The 15191-nt window shown below is 39.2% G+C and overlaps 1 protein-coding gene across 3 annotated transcripts in view; it reads left to right on the forward strand.

Annotated features, from left to right (window-relative positions):
• EFHC2 (EF-hand domain containing 2) overlaps positions 1-15191 on the forward strand; it is a 63140-nt gene that overhangs the window by 33770 nt on the left and 14179 nt on the right. For all 3 annotated transcript variants that reach the window (XM_031594603.2, XM_031594602.2, XM_090123473.1), the window contains exons 9-11: positions 930-1072; positions 8715-8911; positions 12702-12835. In XM_031594603.2, the coding sequence (XP_031450463.1) occupies positions 930-1072; positions 8715-8911; positions 12702-12835 (474 nt within the window). The remainder of the gene's footprint in view (positions 1-929; positions 1073-8714; positions 8912-12701; positions 12836-15191) is intronic.

The following is a 15191-nucleotide window of genomic DNA, read 5'->3' on the forward strand; positions in this document are numbered from 1 at the left end:
AATTTTTTGGTAAATATGCAGTTTATCCAACTTTTAGGGGAATGGTTTACTGACACAGAACTCCAATTTTCTCTGAACTCAGCAAAATTTCCGCCCCTCCCATCCTTTTCCCTCATTCCCTTCTGCTGTGTTCATTGTTAGTATGATGGAAGTCATAGACCAGGAACTAGTCAGGAATTCTGAAAGCTTCAGCAGTCCAACGCTGATTTATTTTTATGTCTGACTTTTGGACATTTTCTTTTTTGCCTGCTGATTTTCACACAGCTTGCTACTGCAATATTAAAGCATAAATCCTTTACTTTCCATTATGAAATACATTGTCAGACAATGGTTGGTGAAACCTTAGTGAAAAGCAAGGCGACATGCTAGAGAACCAGTAACTACCTGTAAAACCTACACTAAAGAAGAAAACTATTAGAAAAACTTGGTAATGCATATAATGGTACTGTAAATCATGTAAAACATATGACTTAACAAATATCAGAATAGAAACATTATTTGGTAGGCCTGATTTCATGGAAATGATGATAGTGTGTCTTACCATTCAGAATTTGATTTGAAAATACATTAAATACATTTTCTGTCTATAAATGCTCTGGAAAGAAAGTTTCATTTGCATCTGGAAGGAAAGGAAAGCAAGCAATTCATTTGCAACTAAATTTGAATACAAATTCGTTTCAGAGCTTTGGCAGAGAAGTAATTTTCCCTGAAAATAATTCTTTTCTATCTGACTCAGTCTGGTTGGTTGAGTTAATTTAAGCTGAAAATGATTTTTTAGAGAAATAGGGAACCTTATGGCCTTTCCTTTCTTGATCCAGGAAAAACACAATTAATGTATTTTACGAAACAGTGGAGAATGTATCTCTAAGTGATTAAGACTTTTCTCTTGCTCTGTTTTTAATTTTTTACATCTTCTTTAACTTTTTTAGATGTGGCCTTGAAAGTAACACGCTGCGCTTTCTTGCGAAACTTGTTACTGATAGTCCTATTGACAAGGATCGGAAATTCATTATTTGTTACTTCCTGAGTGATGATACTATTTCTGTTTTTGAACATATACAGCGGAACACAGGTAAGATGTAGCAGTGTTTTGCAGTCAGTCCTAGTCACTCTGCTCATTTGATTTCAGTTTACAGTAAACGCTGTGGTCAGACTCAGCACTAGCAGAAGCAGGGATGGGGCACTTTAATTGCAATGGGAATTACATCAACAGATCTACTGTGTTATGTTTTATAACTGTATGTCATAATAATGTATAATTTTCATCATTCAGAATAATGCTGTTCATTGTATGGCAGCACTTCATGATATCCTCTGGGAACTGGAAATTTAATGCATTTCATCTTTTGTTATATTTTAATTTGCAAATTTGGCCTTTAAGCGTATTCTTTTGTTGTAGATAACGTACAGGAATTGAACTGTAATTGCGGGCAAAAGGGGGCAGGAAAATTAAGACACTGAGAATGAAACAGTAAATTCTTCATTTTGCAAGAAGTTATGGTGTTGTTATACCTACATAATATCCTTTGTATCAAAACAGCTAACGAAGGCAGAAGAACTTGTGACAACTTTTAATATACATTATTATCAATCATGCTATGTTGAACATCCAAAGAGTGAAGGTTTCCCTGTGCTACTAGCACATGTGTGCATGTGTATGTATGCATGTGGCACAGTACTGGGAAGGACTGCAGGAAGCCATTCTGTAACTCAAAAGGACAGAGGAGCTTTGGCTAAGTAGATTCCTGGTGGAGAGATTAGTGGTTTTTTGGGAAGACTACAGAACATCTGTAGCAGTGGCATCATATTTGTTAATAATTTGTTAATTAATTTGTTAATGTCCTGAAGTACCCTGGCACCTCTCAAGATGTGCAGTAGAAGGACTTATTTTAAAAAATCTGCTGTCAGCCTCTAATGAAAACCATTCGGAGAAAACAAGTCAGAAGATCACGTTGTCTCAAAGAAGAGAGTCAAATAGTTACAGAAGTTGGCAGTGATGAAATTGTTCAGACAAATCTACAAACTATGAAAAAAGATTTCAGGCGTTTAGGGTGTTATTTCAAGGAGCGGGAGCTCAAGCCTATCTCTAAGGGTGCAACGAATATTAGTGCAGGAGCTAGCGGGGCTTATAGAAAGAGCTTTAAACTAGCTATGAAGGGAGAAGGGGACAAAACAGGTCTCACAAGAGATGAGCCTATGAGAACGATGATTAAGCTGGGGGGGAGGCAGATGACTCGACTGAAGTGCATCTATACCAGTGCATGCAGCATGAGCAACAAGCAGGAAGACTTGGAAGCAATTGTGAGTCAGGCTAATTATGACCTTGTTGCTATTACTGAAACATGGTGGGACTACTCCCATGACTGGAGTGCTGTGATAAATGGCTACAAGCTCTTCAGAAGGGATAGATGAGGAAAGAAGAGTGGTGGCGTGGCCCTTTATGTCAAAGACTGCTTTGATGTTGAAGAGCTTGGTCTTCATAATGACAGTTGAGTGTCTATGGGTAAGGATCAGGGGGAAGGCCTGTAGTGGCGACATCTTGGTGGGGGTCTGCTATAGACTGCCTAACCAGGATGAAGAGTTGGATGAAGCTTTCTACGAGCAGCTTGCGGAAGTCACGCGATCGCCAGCACTTGTTCTCATGGGAGACTTCAACTTCCCTGACATATGTTGGAAGTATACTACAGAGGAAGCAGTGCAGGAGGTTTCTAGAGTGAGTGGAAGATAGCTTCCTTATGCAACTGGTAGGAGAGCCTGCCAGGAGTGGTGCCCTGCTAGACCTTCGCTAACAGAGAAGGACTGGTAGGAGAAGTGAAGGTTGGGGACCGTCTTGGGCAGAGCGACCATGGAACTGTACAATTCTCTATTCTTGGGGGTGTCAAAAGAGAGACCAGCAAAACTACTTTCTTGAACTTCCAGAGGGTGGACTTTGATCTGTTCAGGGCACTTGTAGCACGGGTCCCTTGGGAGTCGCTTCTTAAGGGTAAAGAGGTCCAGGAAGCCTGGACGCTCCTCAAGACGGAAATCTTAAAGGCGCAAGAACAGGTTGTCCCTGAGTGCCGTAAGGTGAGCTGCAGGGGTAGATGAGCGGTGTGGATGAGCTGGGAACTACTGTTGAGACTCAGGGAGAAAAAGAGAGTCTATGTCTTCTGGAAGAAGGGACAGGCTAGTTGGGGAGATTACAAGGAAGTAGCTAAGGTATGCAGGGAGGAAGTTAGGAAGGCAAAAGCCCAACTTGAACTCAGATTGGCCACTGTAGTAAAAGACAATAAAAAATCCTTTTATAAATATATCAATGGCAAAAGAAGAACCAAGGACAATTCTCATCCTTTACTTGATGCAGCAGGGAACGTGGCCACTGAGGAGAAGGCTGAGGTCCTCAATGCCTTCTTTACATCTGCCTTTAATAGCCAGACCAGTTATCCTTTGGGCATTTTAAACCCTGATCTGGAAGTCTGGGATGCTACTCAGAAAACACCCCCAGCGATTCAGGTGGAGACACTCAGGGAGATCCTCCTCCATCTGGACTGTCACAAGTCCATGGGACTTGATGGCCTACACACTTGGGTGCTGAGGGAGCTGGCAGGGGTGATTGCTGAGCCGCTCTCGGCCATCTATCAGCGCTCCTGGTTAATTGGGGATGTCCCAGAGGATTGGAGGCTTGCTGATGTGACTCCCATCTTCAAGAAGGGCCGTAAGGAGGATCCGGGGAACTACAGGCCTGTCAGCCTGACCTCGGTACCGGGGAAAGTAATGGAGCAAATCATCTTGGGTGAGATCGCACAGCATGTGTGTGGTGTTCAAGGGGATCAGGCCCAGCCAGCACGGGTTCATGAAAGGCAGGTCATGCTTGACCAACCTCATCTCCTTCTACGACTGGGTGACCAGACTGGTAGATGAGGGAAAGGCTGTTGATGTAGTGTACCTGGACTTCACCAAAGCCTTTGATGTGGTCTCTCACAGGCTTCTTCTGGGGAAACTGTCTGCCCGTGGCCTGGACAGGTACACACTCCTTTGGGTGAGAAACTGGCTGGAGGGCCGTGCTCAACGGGTGGTGGTTAATGGAGCAAAGTCCAGCTGGCGACCTGTTTCAAGTGGTGTCCCCCATGGGTTGGTACTGGAGCCTATCTTGTTTAATATCTTTATTGATGACCTAGACGAGGGGATTGAGTGTACCCTCACTAAGTTTGCAGATGACACCAAGCTGGGAGGTGGTGTTGATCTGCCTGAGGGTAGAGAGGCCCTTCAGAGGGTCTTAGATAAGCTGGATCGCTGGGGTGAATGGAATGAGGTTCAACAAGGCCAAGTGCCGGGTCCTGCACTTTGGCCACAACAACCCCATGCAGCTCTATAGGCTTGGGGACGAGTGGCTGGATGATTGTGAAGAGGAAAGGGACCTGGGGGTGTTGGTTGATGCTCGGCTGAACATGAACCGACAATGTACCCAGGTGGCCAAAAGGGCCAATGGCATCCTGGCCTGCATTAGAAATAGTGTGGCCAGCAGGAGCAGGGGGGTGATTGTCCCCCTGTACTCAGCACTGGTGAGGCCGCACCTTGAGTACTGTGTTCAGTTTTGGGCCCCTCACTACAAGAAAGACATTGAGGCCCTGGAACAAGTCCAGAGAAGGGCAACTAAACTGGTGAGGGATCTGGAGCACAAATCTTATGAGGAACAGCTGAGGGAGCTGGGATTATTTAGTCTAGAGAAGAGTAGGCTCAGGGGAGACCTCATTGCACACTACATCTTCCTGAAGGGAGGTTGTGGTGAAGAGGGGTTTGGCCTCTTCTCCCAGGCAACAAACAGGACCCGGTGAAATGGCCGTAAGTTGTACCAGAAGAGGTTTAGGTTAGACTTAAGGAAGAACCTTTTCTCTCAGAGAGTGGTCAGGCACTGGAATGGCCTGCCAAGGGAGGTGGTGCAGTAGCCATCTCTGGCAGTGTTCAAGAGGCATCTGGATGAGGAGCTGCAAGATATGGTTTAGTAGCTTGTGGTAGCAGTGGCAATGTGAAGACGGTTGGATTAGATGATCTTATAGGGGTTGTTTCCAACCTTGTGATTCTATGATTCTAAGTTTTTCTTGGTTATCTTGTAAGGCTCTTGTAGAACCCTGTGACTAGCTCTTCTGATACTGTTTGAATTGTCCTATACTGGCTTTTTGACGCAAAGAGCCTTAATACAGTATCCCAGGTATGCTCTGCAGTGATGACCATCTCACTCAGTACTAACCTACTTGGTACTGTAAGTGGTAAAGCTACCTGTCTATAGCAAAGGCTTTCTCAGGGAGGACTGCTCATTCTTGTAACCTTACTTGTAAGCCTTCAGAGAAAATTATTTTTTATATTAATTTATAACAGAATTGTGATGAACATCACATCCATAAAATATGAAGATGTGAATATCTAATCATTCTGTATTCCTAGAGAATTCTTTCTGTGGCAGTGGTGCTACTAAGTCATTTAGAGTGCTTTTCATCTGAGTAGGGTACTCCACATGACTTAGGGAAGACGTGAACCTTCTCAATGCAAAGAACTTCTAATGGCACCTGTGCCTATATCAAACTGTATTATGAATGCATAAATATAGATACTCCATCCTCCACTTAAATGCAAGCATTTTTTTTCTGAGGAATATTTTGAAAGTACCTGCTTTGTCTTCACTGATCTTTCTCAGTTAGCCCTGCATAAGTGCAGCATAAAAATCTTTATGGCAGCAGTGTCCTGTCAGTATTACTTTACTAGTTTTCTGCCATCCAGTGTCTTGTAATGTATGCAACTTCTTTTATACAGCTGAGTATACACACGTGCATTTGTTATGTAATGCTGCTGTGAAGCTTAAGCAGCTCAGTTGTATACTGGAGAATGACATGTCTGCTTATGTCTGGAGACACAAAAGATGAAAAGTTTATAGCTGCACCATTAAATTAAAGAAGTCTGGGGAAGAGATTGAATCTTTGATCCTGATCATCTGTATTGCCTGGTTCTCCTTTGAACTATTTCAACTAGATGTGGCCCTAGAGAGCTCAGGGGCCCTTCTGGAGGATACTTAAGTCCAGAAAATCCTCCTTGAAGGCATTAAGAACAAGGCTGCGTCAGGTATGGTTTCTCTTTCCTTAACAGTCATCTAAAACTTTCCCGGGAGGTTTTACATACTCCAAAAACCTTCTTAGGCTTTCTGCCCCACACATGATTTTATGCTGTAAGGTACTGCTTTGTCAGGACCACAACGCAGCCCCCACACTCCTTCAGATATGGTAGGTTTACAGCCATTAAATATTGCTAGTCAAATGGAGTGTGAAACAATAAATGAACAAGTTTGCATACCAACAGAAACAAATGCTTTAAAGTACCTAGAGAAGACAAGTATCAGTATCAATCAAATAGGTTTTTTTAAGGAAACAGTAGAAAGATGAAGTGGGAGGATGTGGCCAAGATCTGACCACTGGACAGTTTGGTGAGAACAAGAAGTAAAGATTAAGGAGACAGCAGAAGTTGGAAAGAAGGCTGGGACTGCAGAATTTTCTTTGTTCCCACTTTCTTCCTTTATTCTTTCTACCTTTCTCTTCTCTCCCTCTGTCTCTCCCTCTGTCCCTCCCTTGTTTTGTGAAGGAAAAGAGACCAGGTTTCCTTGAGGTTAAGAATGAGAAGGCTTTGCAGAGGTCAGTTATGAGATGCAAGGAAAAAGGGTAAGGCATGCAAATGCTGAGCGAGATGAACATTCTTGTGTGAGGAGGAAAAGTGTTGTTGAAGTGAATGGGGTGTGAGTAGAGTAAGGCTGAGCACATCTTAGAGAGAGGAGGAGTTAAAATGGTAAATGGTTCCCAGAATAACAGCTTGACCACGTCCCCTGTGCATAGGTTCAAAGGGCATATTTTCCTGTTTTATTTGCATGGATTCATATAAATTGGCAAACAAAAATGTTTCAAACCTCAATCCTAAGACCAAAGTATTAAAGTTAAACTTTTCTAAGTTCAGTGATCTGAAGGTTGCAGAGAAGTACTTTATGCTATTTAGTAACATTGTGAAACTGTATTTGAAATACACAGGGCTGGACATCTTGAAGCACTTTTTGAGATGGGGGATCAAAACATAAAAACTTTGGCTTCCCGTGCAGGAGATCACAACCCCTTTTTTGCTCTAGACAAAGCTAGCAGCTGTACAAACACCTACAAAGCCTGATCTGATCTTAATGGAAGAGGATCTTTGCTTGTGGTGTTTATTTTGTGCTCTGAACATGATTCTTGTAGATTTCCATCAAATTTTCTCATCAAGTTTCAGTGTAAAATCTCAAGCCTAGTTAAGTATTTTTAGTTGTTTTTCTTTACACCATTTGAAATGTACTAACCCATAACATTTAAAAAAGTTACCAAACAGAGATATTGAGGTAAGTGTCCAGTCTAGATGCACAATTAGGTAGAAATCCAAAGGGAAGAGAAAAATTTCGTTCTTACATTGATCAGTTTTGTTTGAATATTATCAGTGGTTGCCAGGATTATATAACATAACATTTCATATTTGTTTTAATAGCTAGATGAAAAGGAATGTGTTAAGATGAGAGTTACATTAGTAATTTGAATCTTTTTTTTGTTGTTGTTTTTAATTTAAACTAGACCTGACCATTACCTTACTGCATTTTTTGTCTTTTGCTTTAATGGTATGAGTAAAGCAATTAAGTAAGACATCTGATCTGAACTTTGGTTTAGTAAGTAGTTTGGATTTCACATTCATTTATAACTTTGACTATAAATGGCATTTTATTACACAGTTCATCAGCCTTTTATTAAACTTGCATCACTACCTAATATATAAAGTATCATTAAATGTTGCTGAAGTATACTTTTTGGCTTTTGGCTTAGAAGCTGAGATATAAACAGGAAACAAACCTGAGCCACTCCAGGATTGTTGTAGGGCACAAATCCTGATGAAACTAAATGTGACAGACTGTTTTCTAGAAAGATTGATAAATGTGATGTAATCTTGTAGTGTACTAGAGGGTATTAACAGAAAGAAAAATATTCCTTTTAATACCTTACATACCCTTGGGCAACATAGGCAGTGCCCAGTGGTGTGAGTAAAATCATAATGTGAAAAGAAATAATGTGACATACCCAGCTCAGAAAGGAGTTAAGTTGCATTGGCAGAACAGTATGTGGAAGATTGTCACTTCATTTCTGCTTTTTTTTTGTACTCGGAAATGCCTTAAAAACAAGTTAGAATTGCAATGGTGTACAAACTTTGTGATCTCAGTAGGACTGCTTTATCCCAAGTTGTGGATTTTTTTTTTTTTTCTTTTTTTCTTCACTTTAACAATTCAAGGATAATTGCCTGCATCTTGCATTTTGCATCTTACGTTTCTCACGGTCAGTCCCAAGGCTGGCAACAGGGTTATGGGAACCATCTGAAGAGGCAAATTTCTCTCACAATTTAGGAAAAGGAAGAAAGCAAAGGTGTTTGGCAGGCATTCAGATGGGACATATCACAGAGTATGAACAATGTAACTGTTGCTGTGGACACCAGCAGAGATCTTTCCTTTAGAAATGAGAGGGAGGAGGGAGAGCATAATTTGAGACAAGAAACTCGGGGACGAAAACTAATATATAAATACAAACTGTCTTTGGAGAGATTTCTTGGTTCCTCTTTATGTTTTTGTTATCACGTTTATTTTTTTTCCTCCAAATCGAAGTCACAATTAATTATTTACAATTTTATTTCCATAGGGATAATGGGTGGGAAGTTCTTGGAAAGAAGTCGCATTAAAAAGCCTGGGCAGGAGCTCTTTAAGAGTGAACCATCTGAATACTTCAAAGCTCAGGATCTGTTTATTGGAGCCAGAGTTTGTTTCCATGGCCACAACTTTCTTTTGGTGGATGCTGATGAGTACACTATCAACTATATGGAGAAGCACGCAAATGAGGTGAAGCAGGCTCTTGTTATTCTCCATTGGCTGTATCTTATCTATATTATGTCTTTCAGAGCAAGTTATGCCTAATTTCTTCACCTAAAGTTCAGAGCCCAATGCTTGTTCCTACCATTGAATTTAGGAGATGCTAGCTGGGGGCAGCATGCAAACCTGGATACTATCTAATGTCCATTCACTTTCTATGTTTTCACCACCCATGCTTACACTTTTTAAAACCACCCTTAATACAGTATCCCTGTATATTTATTCTAGATACTGTTTATCAACATCTTGCCTTTGAGTTGGTCTAACTCCTTTTGAACCTACAGATATTATTTGCTTCCACAGCTTTGCGTGGCAGTAAAAGGTTCACTGTCTTTTGTGTAAATAAATATCTGTTAAAAGGAATAAGCATCTTTTATTTGCTATAAACTAACCCACTACTACATTCAATGCAAGTCCCAGTGTTTCGGGGTTTGGTGAAGATTCTCTTCCCCTTATGTACCACCTCATGTTGTTGTAAATCTAAGACTTTCTTTCTACTAAACCTAATTCTGTCTGAATAAGAGTCTCATTCAAACAAGGGTGCCATTGCTTTTAGTGTGCCCTTGCCAGGCAACTGTGAGATGTAGAGAGTGGAACTGTACACAGCACTCAAGATGCAGATATGTCCAGTTTAGAATCTGACTGGTGAGGCTTCTTTATTGCCTGATTGGATTTATTTGTGTTCATATATATTTATTTGACAAAATACATCGCTTTTAAAATTAGAAATTTGTATCACAGTAAGGATTTGGGGCTTACAGTTTGTACTGAATGTCACTACCTTTTGATGTTGCCTTCTGAGGGGACAGCAGTAATAAGTAGAGAACTGGGGTGCTTCTGTTTATGCATACTTCATGGTACTAGTCATTACACAAATGACTCGTAAAGAAAAGCCAAAAACATATCCAATAGGAAGAAAAATGGATTGTCCTCTAGCAGTTGTCTCTGAGGTCAAAAAAAGAAAGGATACAGGGGTGGAAAACCACAAGAAAGAAGAGTCACAGTGAGTTTTGTGAAGTTTTATTTTCATCTGGTTGAAAAAAAATAAATAACTATGAACTTCGTGCTAAAATGCTTGAGGAAAAAAAAGACAACTGTGATTTACTTGGGAATTCCTATTGTGAGCAGTTCTAAACCAGTCAATCTTAACAATACATGAGCTCAGAAGGCAAGACATTTCTGCATCCCCAACCCCTTTTTAGGATTGTTTTTCATCACTATATAATCTTGAGTATTGCCCTTTGGACAATGTGCTGTGAGGCCTTGGGGTTGTGTTTATGCTTCACGAGTGATGGTGGGGTCACAGTGTGAACGGTGCCTACAGCAAGCTTCCAGAACTGCCCTTTGCTTAGTCTTGTTGAGAGCATGACTGGAAAGAATATCCAGGAGTGCTTATCAAGCTACGAGACACCGTTCTCTGCCTTTTGGTCCAGACCTTTTCTGAGCAGGGGTGGGAGAGAGCTCTCAGTGCAGAGTTCAGTTGTTCCCTGTCTGCCGGCTCACCACACTTGAGTGAACCTGCAAGGCTCTCAAGGTGTCAATAGCCCTAGCATAGTCTGGAGGACTGAGAGTTTCAGCCTTGATACCCTTCTGCTGTTGAGGTAGAGGTAGATGCAATCTGACCCTGTGCTGCCTTTGGGCCACGTGTGCTGTTCTTCTTGATTGAAAATGGCAGAACGGTGTGGTTTCTTTGCAATGCGGAATTAGCACCACCTGCCTTCCCTAGAGTAATGAGGAATGTCTGCAAATGCTTGTTGATATAAAATGTTATGACTGCTAAATGCTTTAGGCAATAAAATACAAAGCTATATACATTGTGTTTTCTTACTGCTGGACTGTTTGTTCTCTTAGTAGAATAAAAATCAAAGCTATTCTCCAAAATGCATCATGCATCATTAGGTTGTAAATGTTCTTTGGAACTGCTGTTTGCATCGATTATCTTGAAACAAATAAATGCAATCTTAGTTTTCCAGACTGAATGATTTTACATCATCAAAATAAAATCTACTAAATGGGAAGAAACTAAAAGTACTACTTTGAAGCGAATTTTAAAATGTTCTTTGCAAGGTGAAGATTTCTTACTGGTAGGAAAAAAGAAAGGTTTGTTCTCCAAGGGTAGATGTTTTATTCAGCTCCTTTGGCAAGAGATCCAGAAGTAAGGATACACTTACCTCAGTTGATGAAGATACTATATATTCAAACCACAGGACTTCGAACTGTTGTTAGAGAGGAGATAGAAGATGATAGAAGTAGGGGGAACATTTTTAAGATTAATATTTGTCAATTGTTTCTAAAATTAGAAAACCTTTTTCTTTCTTTATAGAAAGAGGTTTCTTTTCAGCACAACACTTTGGAATCTTTTCTGAAAACTAGTGAAAACAAATCTGGGTGGAATGTTTGTCTTTTGGAAAATGCCACCGATTTTCTGTTTCAAAATTTATTGTATTTAAAGGAAAGGGTGAAAAAAATCAGTGAATCTTTTCATTATGATGGTAGCCAGTAATGAGGGTAACTTGAAGGATCTAATTTTCAAAACATTTTAATATACATTTTTGTTTCTCCATTTGAGAAAGAAATATGTATTTAGAGTAAACTTACTTCCAAATGAAATATTTGTGTATTGCTCAATCATTGACTGGTATTATCCAGATTTGAAGAGGATTCTTTCAAACAAGGCATTGCTGTTTTGTCTTAGAAATGTATTCATCAACTCTGAACAGTCTCAATTGTTTTAACTTCATAGTCTTCTGTAGCACAGACATGAAGGTTGTTTTTGCTTCCATTGAATTCAACATAATAAACTCTGACTTGGGCATTAGCAAGACAATGAAACAAAATGATGTTGTGACATCAGGTCAGCAATTGCATGAGAAGTTGGGAAAGTGGGTAAAGAGTACCAGGCTGCTCACATACTAGATGTTTATACGTAGGTATTTGCTATGTATAGTTTAGGAACAAGTAGTAAAAACAACTTCTTTCTCTGTGTAGATATGGCACATTTTAAGCAGACATCTTTAAATACTCTACTGATTGATTCAATCAACTCTGCCCCAGATTAATGACTAAATACATAGACATCAATGGTAAAGATGAGCATAGCAAATAAATCTTTGATAGAGCTTTAACACAGCAGTTTGAATATAGAGTAGAATCCTAAATGCTCCAGAGCTATTTATCTGAATTCAGTTTTATTTTAATCACTTATTTAGGAAGGAATAAGCATTCTTGTTACGTGATAGGAAAAATTATTTCCTAATCAATTTCCAGTCTGGTGATTCTGAGGATGTAAAGCATTGTCAGTCTAATATGAATGAGAATATCTGTTGGAACGGTACATCGTAGCCAATGACTTAGCTTAGCTTTGGATTGGTGAAGTTTCTTAATAGAAAATTAAATGAAACGTACCAGCAGAAAATGAGGACAAAGATATTAGAGCTATACTTTGAACGTTTCTGCTTCTGTTTTAACGACTCAGTGCTTGAAGCAAAAGTGGATGTCATTTCATGTATCTGGAATAAGCTTTCTGACAGTTCATGAGCAGATGATTTTTATTATTTTTGTTTTATATTCTCAATAGGTTGTGATTTTTTTTTTTTTTGAGTAGCATCCTTCCCTCCAAACCTTGCATATTTATACATTTGAAATGAAGCAATGACAGAACTAGCAGCTCAGAATTGTTCTGCATCTTCACAACTCTTGCTGGTACATGAGTTGCATAGTACCTTTCTCTCTAATGTATGTTTTGCTTTCCTTTGTTAAGTTCGCTGTGGCTGATACTGGTTTCATCTTCAAGAAACTGAAAGACATAGCTGAACCTCGTTCCCGAGAAATCAGACAGGTGTTTGCAGCTGCTGATCCTCAGCATACCAAGGTGATAGAGTATGACCCTTTCAGGTGAGACAATGGGTTTTGATTTTTAATATTTAATGAAGGCACACTGCCCCCAAATGTATAAAGCATTACTATTTCTTAACGCTTTCTGCACATATTAGCTGACAAATGGTGTACGTTTCTTCACATTTACTTCAAGAGTTTGTGGGGAAAAAAAGATAGTGAATCCATGCCTTGGAAAAAGAGAAATGAGATAGCTTCAAGTAAGCTGAAAAACACTACTAAATTCTGTCTGCTTTTTATGGACCTGGCAATTATGAAGAAGAGTGAGAAAGCAGTACTTACTATAAAATAAAATATTTACTGAAAGATAAATCCAACCTGCGATAGTCAAACAAATGAATTAGTAGTTCATAAATTCAGTAATTTATGCCTTCTGAAAATGGTGTTATTAAGGTTTTAAATTATTGATAAAGAGGATAGTCTGCACAGAACCAAAGTGTACTAAAGTTACTGGATCGGTGAAAAGCATCTTTCAAATACTGGAAAGCAGTTGTGAGAGCAGTGCTTAACGCTTGCATAGTAATTTCAGCAGTATGGGAGTGAGAGGAAATTTGGACTCTGGTAATGATCAGGATGTAGCAATGAACAAGCATATAGTTACTTTGAAGGGGAAATAATGTTCAAATGTAAGCTGATTTCTGTTCATCCCACATAATGCTAGAGCTCATGAACTGTGTTGCATACTGGTGAAGTTAGTGGTGTGGAACAAAGAAGGAGATCTTACCTAGAAGCATTTTGGTTTTCACAGTGATAATATATATTTAGGAATAATCGTAACGACTAAAATGTGAGCATATTGCATGTGCATCACTATAGAAATGGTAACTGAGGCTGAAAATTCCTTGTGAAATAAGTCAGAAGGCATTCAGAGATGGAGAAGTTTCTTCCAGTACTTTGAAGTGAAAGCAGTGACAAATGGTAACAAATTAGTATTTGGAAATCCAAAACTGAGCGATTAAAAACAGGATTCAAACTAAGGGAATCCAGAGCTATAGGTAGTTTTTCATCAAAATATTTCTAGACTCCAAGATATTTTACTCAACAGAGGCAAGATTTTAAATCGCTAACTGAATTTAGAAGGAAAATATTACTACTAGAATGAGAGAAAATTGAAAATTAATGTGCATCTGGATAAATTTAATGGCACATGAAAGAAGATTTTAATTTATATGGTCAATAACTTTTGAATTACAACTATTTTTTAATTTAAATTATGAAATAGTTATTTGCAAAAGTGTCTTCTTACATGCGCTATGAACAGGTCAAGCTTTCAGAATGTTTTCATGACAAGATTGGTGGAGCACAGATTTAGAAGGGATGATTTTGGTTTTAAACAGCAGGGAATTATTTTTATTTCATCAAGCAGATAAGTAAATATAATTACAGCCCAGCTGTTTGATTTAAGTTGGTGCTGTTCTGTGCCATGGAGCAAGTCAAATTACATTGTACTGAGGCACTTGGTTTCAGCAACAGAAATGCAATATCCTTCACCATGAGCAAGAGAAAAAATGGGAATCCATATAATGTTCCTTTAGCCCTACTGTTCACATAGGGGAGTCTGAGCACCTGCTAATGGTCGGCATCCCTCCTGCTAAGGTGCTAAGGGTCCCAGGCAGATGGCAATCACACTGCCAGAGGAAAGATTTGCCTCTAAAGAGCATTTGACTTTTGTGCCTTGTAGTAATGTATAGTGTATATATATGGATATAGATATACTACTATGTAGTAGTTTTTATTTTAAATCTGTTTTAGGAAAGAAACCTCCTTTAACGACAAAGGCAAGAGAGAGCTTTTTTTTTCTTGCATCTATGAGAAGTGATAGATATTTTTCTGTGAAAAGAATATGTATTTCTCTTTCAATTTTCTGTTTTCTTGTTTGCATCACTGCTTATTTTAAATCTATCATGGCATTTCAGGACAAAAACTAACTAGAAATGATTATTTTTAATACAAGCAATTATTTGGATGACAGCTTCAACCAGCATAATAATCCCCTTATCTTAAATATAGCTGAGGCATTGCTGTGCATGGAATTTTATTGTTCAGTTTTCTACCTGTATGAGTTTATGCAAGCTCCATTTAAAACTACACATTTAAAACTGTGATGTAATGAAGCAGAATTGTAATTATACAATTTACTTTATTCTCAGTACCCAAACCTACGGCACACAAGGAGATGAAATACGTCACATACTGAAGCTATTGCCTAAGCTGATGTTAGAAATATAAAAAGCTCTGTTAGAGTGAGAGGAAAAGAAAATAACTAAAACTTGGAAGTCTGTGTACCACACTGTCCTAAACAGACTGCTTTTTCTCAGAAGCTGCTGGCAAGACAGTTCATTGTCAGCAAAAGAGA

This window comes from Phasianus colchicus, chromosome 1, assembly GCF_987193195.1.
Source record: "Phasianus colchicus chromosome 1, bPhaCol1.hap1.1, whole genome shotgun sequence".
In the NCBI taxonomy this organism is placed as follows: domain Eukaryota; kingdom Metazoa; phylum Chordata; class Aves; order Galliformes; family Phasianidae; genus Phasianus; species Phasianus colchicus.